Source organism: Anastrepha ludens, chromosome X (assembly GCF_028408465.1).
Source record: "Anastrepha ludens isolate Willacy chromosome X, idAnaLude1.1, whole genome shotgun sequence".
Taxonomy (NCBI): Eukaryota; Metazoa; Arthropoda; class Insecta; order Diptera; family Tephritidae; genus Anastrepha; species Anastrepha ludens.
In genome coordinates, this window is record NC_071503.1 from 46668328 (window position 1) to 46678269 (window position 9942).

Below are 9942 nucleotides of genomic sequence, written 5' to 3' on the forward strand. Positions count from 1 at the left end.
AAAAGTATATTTGGTTCATAGGACAGAAAAAAAATTCGTTTTTGTAACGCAGTGTAAGAGGTGTTATTTTGGTATTCAAAGAAAAATTCTAATATTTAATATAAGTGATCGGAAGTTTATTTCATTATAAAGAGGAAGGTATGCCGTTTATAGTGAAAAGTAACATCAGGCAAATGACCACCACGACCACGCTTACAGAACAATATCCTTTTCATGAAATTTTCCCCAACCGAATAGCAAAGTGGCTGCCCTATGTCCTCGATAGCCTCACGAATTCCCTCTTTGAGGTCTTGAATCGACCTTCTCTTTCACGTGGCCCCAAAGGACAAAGTCACAAGGTGTTAAATCACAAGATCTCGGTGGCCAATTGTGATCACTACTTTGAGAGATAACACGGTCCGGAAACTTTTCCCCTAAAAGGTCAATGGTATCGTTGCTTGTGTGGCACGTAGCGCCGTCTTGTTGAAAATAAACGTTGTTCAGTTCAAAACCATCCAATTCCGGCCGAAAACAATCGTTAATCATCTCGATAGTGATAGATAACACCTGTTATTGGGAAACCCTTTATAAAGGCAAATCTACGAAGGCAGGGCTTCTCGAGGTAATTCGAACAATAGAGGGCTCTCTAGAGAACAAACAGTATACCATGGCAGCATTTTTGGATATAAAATTTGTCTTCTAACTGGATTAATAGCTAAAAGATTCTGATTCTCATATGTATTATTTTTAATTTTCCTAGGAGGAGTATTAGTATTATTCATCTATGTCACATCCCTAGCATCAAATGAAATATTCTCCCTTTCAATGAAAACAGCCTTTTCATTTATATTAATTTTCATTGTATTAATAAGTACCAGATGATTTATAGATAAATCATATATTTCATCCTTCATTCAAAATAATGAAATACAAACCATAATTAATTTAAATATATTTACAGAAGAAAATTCTCTATATCTTCATAAATTATATAATTATCCAACAAATTTAATTACTATTTTATTTATAAATTACTTATTAATTACATTAATTGCAGTAGTAAAAATTACTAAATTATTCTACGGACCCCTTCGATTAATAAATTAAACTAATGAACAAACCTTTACGAACCCAACACCCATTTAATAATGTTAGCACTGATGCCATTCAACGGGCGTTGAAAGGCTTAGGGGTGGACAATTGTATCATCTCTATACTAGAAACCAGGATCATTAAAGCTAATATGGGAAATATCAACATAACTAAGAGGTTCCATAGGGTCACTTCAAGTGGAAAGTCAAATATATAACCATGGGTTATATTTAAAATAATTGACCTTAAGAATAGCTTAGATAAAAGAATTAACACTTTAATCCAAATTATAGCTGGTATTAAAGAAGTTGTAGTTGGAGAAGCTATTAAATAGGAGAAAGATAAAATAATGAGAAATCGGTTGAGTACATTCAGCAATATTCGGCAAGGTAACGTAGCAATTTATATTATATTTGAAGCTCTCTTCTACATGTTTAGTTTTTTGGGTAAGTTATTCCAAAGACGGGCAGAAGACACAAAGTATTTACGTCAGAAAACAACTGTACTTCGTCGGGACTAAGTTAAACGAATGGCAAGATTTTCAAAATTTAAGTCGATCTTTAAGGTATCTGGGTTCCTGCGTATGCTGAGAGTTCTGGAGTAAAACTAAACATTTAAACTTAAGCAAATCGTTCAAAGATACAGATGCAATCTTTCTCGAAAAACAGATATGCGGTGATACCTTTTTTTACAGTAAACGTATCTCGCAATATTATTGTACAAAACATTAAGTTTACTACAGCACACACTATCATAATGAGTATATGAACCACAACCATACAAATCCGTTTTACCATTGAGTAAGTAATAACATAGAGTCGCAATCTGCACAAAATTCTTTTGTGTGGGGCATACCAGTACTGGCCCCGCCTTTTCACTCAAACATGTTACGAGACTCATATTTGCAAAGTATGACAATAATTCGGCATCATATGGAATAAGCAGGGAATTGAAAAATATGGCATGCTGTGGTGCAAATACAGCATATGTTTTAGAGGTCAGTTGATGTCTGAGTTCGATATTTGAGTTTGATGCGTGAGCTCGTTCCGATTCCTTTAGCGCACTCGTGGCTACAACGTTTAATTGTTTCATGGAATTACTCATTGATTGCTTTTGTAACAAGATCCGTAGATGCTTGGCACAAGACTCAAACTCTGGAACCAGCATCTCCGTAGGTTTACTCTTTATTTTTAATTTTATTTGTTTGATAATTACTTTTTCAAAAATCTTTATAAAGAATATAAACGTTACATTTAATAAAGTTTTTAAAGTATTTGTTAAAATATATGCATTTATGTAAATCACATACATATAAGTACGTACATATGTATATATGCCTGCTGGTGCATATGCATATATATATGTATGCCGACTTAGGTGTACGTTCATATACATATATGGATTAGGGATAGGGAAATATTGTCGCAGGGAATAGTGCAGAGAACGTAAATGATATAGAAAAGTCTCACGAGCCACGAATAGCGTGAGTTGTCAAAAATGAGGTGTAACTGCAAAGATTTTCTCACCTCGCCAAACTCGACAGCGAGAAGTTCTTAACAGAACAGATTATAGTGAATTCTGTATAAGTGTATTGGCTCTGCATAGTTTCGGCTTCTGTCTGAAATCAAATTGCCGACGGCATTTGGCAAGCATTTGAATGTGCATTTATATGTTCCTTTGGCAAACGAAATTGTATTCAATTTACGTTTTATTGCAGGGAATAATATATGTATGCATTTTTAGATAGCATAAAACTTTGAAATTTAAAATAAATAAAAAAAAGGATTCAAAGAATCCTATTTGCATATACATATGTACATATGGGACAACTAAGTTCAATTGCATCCTTGCACACATTTGTATGCGCTGAAGCAACCATGACCTACCTCAAGAGGCATCACCTTATAATATTTACATACAATTATTAGGGAGTAAATACCCAAATTATCGAATTCCTGCCTAAGAGTACGTTCACATATGCATTAATTACCAATAAGTCCACAAAATAAATCTACCCGTTCACATATGGCAGATTTACTGCAAAACAGCTGTCAATATTGTTGTGAAAGGTTTTTCTTCATAGAAATTATTTTGGTGGAATATTTCGGTGTTTTTGGTTTGTGTAATTATTATTAACGAAATGAAGAAAAGACAAAAGGAAGGAATAGCTAATTTAATTGCACAGTTGGCTGCAAAAGATTCGAAATTCGATATTGCATTTTTGGAGAAAAATTTTCTTTGCGCAATCTCGCTTTTTAATAACGGACTGGGAGTTAAGCATAAAAAAGTAGATGATTTACTTTTATGTGGACGTATTATAACATATGCTAAAAGAATTCTCTTTTGCATCTGAATATACATATTTGTATGTGGATATGCACACTTAATGCCCTAGCCTATATACGTACACATTTGTATTCTGAACTCCCAGCAAAGCTATGATTATTACTAAACACATATGCATGCACATATAGCAGTACACACAGAGCACTCGCTTTATGCCTCTGCAAGCGCATGTTGCCAAAGCTAAAATTATAAGCCTACCGATTACAAGAACAAAATACATTCATAGGCGCAGTGGTAGCGGCCAATATTCTTTTAGTCGCAGAGGCGCTGAACAGTTTCAACTATTATACAACCTTCAGGAACGCCTGGTCGATTTAAAACTAAAAAAAATTAAATTAAAAAATTAATAAGAATAAGTTTAAGAAAAATAAAATATGTATAAATAAATTTAAAAATATATATTATATATTAAAAAAATGAAAAAAACTTGATTAATTGATTGAATTAATAAAATGAAAAAAGGTAAAATTTAAATAATATAAAAATATATTGTAATAAAATACTTTAATCGGAAGTCACCTTCAGGAACACTTGGAATATATATTTAAAAAAAAATTTTTTATTAAAAAAAATTTAAGTGAAAATAACGAAGATTTGTTTAATAAAAACAACAACAAAAAATAAAAAGAAATAGAAATAAAAAAGTTTAAATTAAAATAATGAAGGGTTTTCTAATAACACCGCGTTACACACATTCTGTCCTATGAACCAAATCGTCCCCTTAGTATTAAAATAGCCTATACATTTTTTGATGTTTTGAGAAAATGAACTTCAAACTGTTTGTCGAAAGTAGAGCTCTCACTCAAATCTCGTTATGTCTGTAAATATTTATTATTTTTGACTGACGTTTTGACCCACTTTGTGGAACTAGAGTTTGACAAAATTTTGACCACATATAAAATCGACGATGGAGAATCCAAAAATTCAATAAAAAAATAATAGCCTATGAGCACATAGGCTATTGTTATACTAAGGGGACGAAATATACTTTTTCGCAAAGGGGATACAAAATTAAAATGCACGTGTATCGGCGATTTTCATGTACACGTCACACAGATAGTGTATCACATTTCTAGACTTTTCACCTAGGTGTTGCCACTGGCAATGTTTCACAGGGTTGCCACCTGTTCGAAATTAAAAAAAAATTCCATGAGATATGCCGATGTGGGTATCAAAAGAAAGGTATTTCACTCCGCTTTACAATAGAGATATAAAACCCCGATTTTTTTTTTTAATTTTATTATATAATATTAAAACTAAAAATTGTTAATTTAAAATTTTAATGCTTTTAAAGAAACTTAGGCCTTTAATTTTTGCGTTTGTGAGCATTTCTGTCAGTATCGCGACAAATAGACCAACAGTATTCGCCAAGCATATGCGTAATGTCTTGTCTTTTAAAGCGCTTTTCAATAGCCGCAATGTCCTGATGGAACCTTTCGCCATGTTCATCCCTACAAGCTCCTAAATCACCAAGAAACAATCTAAATGATTGTGAAGGAAATGGATCTTTAGCGACATTAGTATGCCCATTTCGCCATATGCCGAAATCATTTCTGCAAGAATATTTTTATAATTGTCAGCTCGTTTGTTGCCAAGAAACTGCTCAATAACGGCAACTGTGCCTTTCCATGCACGTTGTTCGATAGCATTCAATTTTGATGAAAATTCATAACTTGCAACTATTTTTGTATCTGCGGACCACTGAAAACATCTTAAATTATACACATCATTAAAAAAATAAAGTTACTAAAAGCCTTCGTAAAAAAAATACCTGCATTAATCTTTGCGCCGCTCAGTTTCGGAAAAATATTGCGCAGACTTGCAAGCGCTTCGCCCTCACGATCCAGTTTTTTAACAAAATTTGATACGACACCGAGCTTAATGTGTAGTGATGGCAAAATGATTTGAGATGGCTGCACTAATGGTAGATTTTCTATACTTTCTACGCCTATTTTGTAGCATGTTCGCGGCTTCCACTTAAATTCAGTGTACACAAAAAGCACTGGTGGGTTGGAAATCCACGCTTAACACCCATGAGTAATCCGACCACTTTTAGATCGCAGCATATTTTCCAATTATGCTCTTGGTATTTTATCAGCTGTAATATTAATTCCATGCCTTCGTGTGTTTCTTTGAGTTTGGTGGCATATGCGATCGGGACAGCTGGATGTTTGGTACCGATATGAAGCAGCACTACTTTAAGGCTGTTGACCGATGCATCGATGAAAAGTCGCCATTCCTCTGAAATATGAGGGTAACCAATTTTTCAAACATCGAATCAATATCACAACAATAAGCCAGGTTTTTTCACCGATCTTCGTGCAATTTAAGAAATTCGTCATATGGAATACTGCTAGGTCGATCACGAGCGGCAGTTATTTTAAAATCAGTCGCCACTATATTCCACTGCTTAACCCTCTAACCGGCCAAATTGAAATCGCCGACAGAAACGGTCGGGAATTTTTTCTAAGTTCTTTTATGACTAAATAAAACAAAAAAATCATCCCCGCGCATTTACCCATATTTTATGACCTCTCAGGTAAAAAAATCTAAAGTCCGCCTCAGGGCGGATGTGCCGGTTTAAGTCAAAAAATGTGTTACAAAGATTTTTTTATGGAACATATTATAAAATTTTTCTTTTATTGAAAATAATAAAATATAATGATAAAAAATAAGTTTATAATGATAGTCATAAATGAAAAAAATTATAAAATCAAACAATATGATTATTCTTGTTGGTGATATTCGGTAAAACAATTTTTGTTGGTTGAACAACACAAATGCAAATGGCATTTTGTGCAAACACATTGATTTTCTGATTTTTCCACCGCTCTTCGGCAACCACCGTGGGAAATGATCCTGTCCATCATATCGTAAATCTTCAGTTGGATGTTTCGGCTTTCTACCATGAGCCGAACTACCTGGTAGTGGTGATAGTGGTTCAATGTCGATGGAATGTAATGGTAGCGGCCCATTAAGCCATCCATTAAATCAACACCGCTCATGTGGCTATTATACTGACGAATAATTTTCGGACTGTCAACTTCGATACATTTTTTTTTGATCGATCATATCGTGCAGCTTTTGCTGGTTGTACATTCGGATTGTTTCTTTGAAAATCATTTACGCCAACATAAGTTGATACTAAACGAACCGACTTGTTATCTTTCCACAACACAGTTGAGATATCAACATTTTCGCCACAAAATATTTGAGAACTGTTTTGAGTCTTTTTGAATTGATTCAACGCCTATGAATAATATAGATCATGAAATATTGATTTTGTAAAAAAATTAAATTCACAACAAATATTGTATATACCTTCACCAGTAAAACCACCAGTAGACGGTGTCGCTGTTGGGCCGGATAATTCAAACGAAGGCAATGGTGAGCGTGGTCGTTTCGGTGGCTTGAATTGGGATGCGGTTGATGTTGTTGGCAGCGCAAAATCTTGTTGTGTTGGCAATGGCGTTGTTGAACGCCGTTGTATCGATGATTGTGTGGTTGATTCGGTTGATGTTGACGGCAAAAAATCATACACTGTCGGCAATTGCAACACATGTGGTATTGCTACTGTTTTATTCGACTGATCAAGGTCAATTTGACTCATGTTCAATGAAAAATTGATGGAATCATTTTCCATTTCACTAACCGCTTGCTCTATCAATTCTTCATCTTCCGCGCTTATTTCATCAATTTCATAATCTGGATCGTCATAACAATCATCACTACTGTTATCATCTTCTGTTTCTGATTCATCAGATTCAATAGACTCCATCAATTCGATAACTTCTTCATCGGAACAACGGCTAAGATTGATTCTCTTGCCCAAATCCATGTTTCTTCTATAAAAAAAAAATCAATTGTGCACTTTTTTCAAATTGTTGAACAAAAATGTATGACGCAATAAAGGGGACACTTTTTATGACGTAAACCGGCACATCCGCCCACAGGCGGACCTCTCAAAAGTTTCTCAACGCATCACTTTTTTTATATTTTTGATAAAACTTGATATACCTATATACTGAAAATTAAACTACCTACCTTTACGAAACCAAAATTATTGCAAACAAATAACGCCAAGAACTTCTTTTTTTTTAAGCTCAAAAAAATTGAAAAATGAAAAATAATTTTTCGTCCACATAACGTGAATTTTCGAATTCAAATGAGCATAGCGATGTAACCAAACGTCATACTACAGTTACACTCACACTTTTGTGTAGGTTGAGATAACAGCTACCATATACATGTAAATGTTTTACGATACACAATCTGCATTTCATAATTTTTTAATTTTTGTGACATCCGCCTCAGGGATGTGCCAGTTAGAGGGTTAAAGCGTGATGTAAAGAGTTCGGCTGTTCTCTTTGACAAATTTCTTTCTCGTAGAAGGTCATTGAAGTCGGCTTGCGTTACTAAATGCGGCACTGCAGTCCCAAGTTCACTGGGTGTTGGTACAAATTCCGATACTTCTGGTTCCCCGCATCTCGCATTCGATGCAAGAAATGTTGATAGCATTGTTGGTGCTACTGTTGGTTCTCCATCCCTTAATTCGGGAACATCATCAAAAATCGTTCTTCTGGTGAGTACAGAACTGCTGGAATAACCGATTCTACATTAGCGTAGCGAATTTTGTTGCGGCGAAAGTATTGGTACCCTTTAGTTTGAGTAAAAGTTACGCAAAAGTAGCACAGTTCACTGCAGTGCTCCGTACGTGGTAGCCAAATTGTTGGTACAGAGTACTTTATTGTTGACCTTCCATCAGTAAACTTGCATAAATTTCTATAGCAATAGTCGCACACGACTTCCGGAGTATACCACAAGTAAGGAACATAAGCAGTCTTGAATATTTTCTGAAACGAATAACCACTGTTTTCGTAATATTTTCAAAATTTTTACTTGGTGCGAATAAGCCACAAACGTAACAAAAGTTATTTCGAGTCAAGCTCTGCATTTTTCCTAAGATGAAATATACAGAAAGACGTTTTCGCGCAACAGAACTTAAAACAATTGTCAAAGTATAAGTCTCCTAGTAGCGCAACTGTCAGATGATCGGAACTTCCGGAACTGTAACAAACACACAAACGGCACAGAGTGTGTTGTGTGAAACAATAAATTAAAGGTTAATAAGTTGTTTAAAAATTTGGAGTCCCTTCAAGTTATGCCGAAAATTTAGAAAAAATTTGTTTTTTTTAGAAAAAAAAAATTCAAGAAAATCTGAGAATTGATCAAATTTTTTTTTTTTAATTTTACATAATAAAAACATTTCCACGAGTCTGCCTGCAGAAATTCAGGGCGATTGGATCACGGAAAAAGGGTTAAAAATTGATCCAAAGTTTTTCACACAGGCGGACTACGAGCTCTATATCTTATACATAAACAAAAAAAAATTCTGACGTGTACATGAAAATCGCCGATTCACGTGTATTTTTATTTTTTCTCTCCTTTCCGAAAAAGTATATTTGGTTCATAGGACAGAAAAAAAATTCGTTTTTGTAACGCAGTGTAAGAGGTGTTATTTTGGTATTCAAAGAAAAATTCTAATATTTAATATAAGTGATCGGAAGTTTATTTCATTATAAAGAGGAAGGTATGCCGTTTATAGTGAAAAGTAACATCAGGCAAATGACCACCACGACCACGCTTACAGAACAATATCCTTTTCATGAAATTTTCCCCAACCGAATAGCAAAGTGGCTGCCCTATGTCCTCGATAGCCTCACGAATTCCCTCTTTGAGGTCTTGAATCGACCCTAGGCTGTTGGCGCAGACCTTCTCTTTCACGTGGCCCCAAAGGACAAAGTCACAAGGTGTTAAATCACAAGATCTCGGTGGCCAATTGTGATCACTACTTTGAGAGATAACACGGTCCGGAAACTTTTCCCCTAAAAGGTCAATGGTATCGTTGATGGTGTGGCACGTAGCGCCGTCTTGTTGAAAATAAACGTTGTTCAGTTCAAAACCATCCAATTCCGGCCGAAAACAATCGTTAATCATCTCGATAGTGATAGATAACACCTGTTATTGGGAAACCCTTTATAAAGGCAAATCTACGAAGGCAGGGCTTCTCGAGGTAATTCGAACAATAGAAGGCTCTCTAGAGAACAAACAGTATACCATGGCAGCATTTTTGGATATAAAATTTGTCTTCTAACTGGATTAATAGCTAAAAGATTCTGATTCTCATATGTATTATTTTTAATTTTCCTAGGAGGAGTATTAGTATTATTCATCTATGTTACATCCCTAGCATCAAATGAAATATTCTCCCTTTCAATGAAAACAGCCTTTTCATTTATATTAATTTTCATTTTATTAATAAGTACCAGATGATTTTTAGATAAATCATATATTTCATCCTTCATTCAAAATAATGAAATACAAACCATAATTAATTTAAATATATTTACAGAAGAAAATTCTCTAAATCTTCATAAATTATATAATTATCCAACAAATTTAATTACTATTTTATTTATAAATTACTTATTAATTACATTAATTGCAGTAGTAAAAATTACTAAA

The 9942-nt window shown here is 34.2% G+C and overlaps 1 protein-coding gene across 1 annotated transcript; it reads right to left on the reverse strand.

The window, feature by feature from the left end:
* Window positions 1-6489: 6489 nt before the first annotated feature.
* Window positions 6490-7114, reverse strand: LOC128869189 (uncharacterized). The gene is made up of 2 exons (XM_054111700.1): window positions 6739-7114; window positions 6490-6667 (listed from the first exon to the last, which is right to left on the reverse strand). Exons 1-2 carry the CDS (start codon window positions 7058-7060, stop codon window positions 6606-6608), a joined length of 384 nt encoding a protein of 127 aa, XP_053967675.1. The 5' UTR covers window positions 7061-7114; the 3' UTR covers window positions 6490-6605.
* Window positions 7115-9942: the final 2828 nt, after the last annotated feature.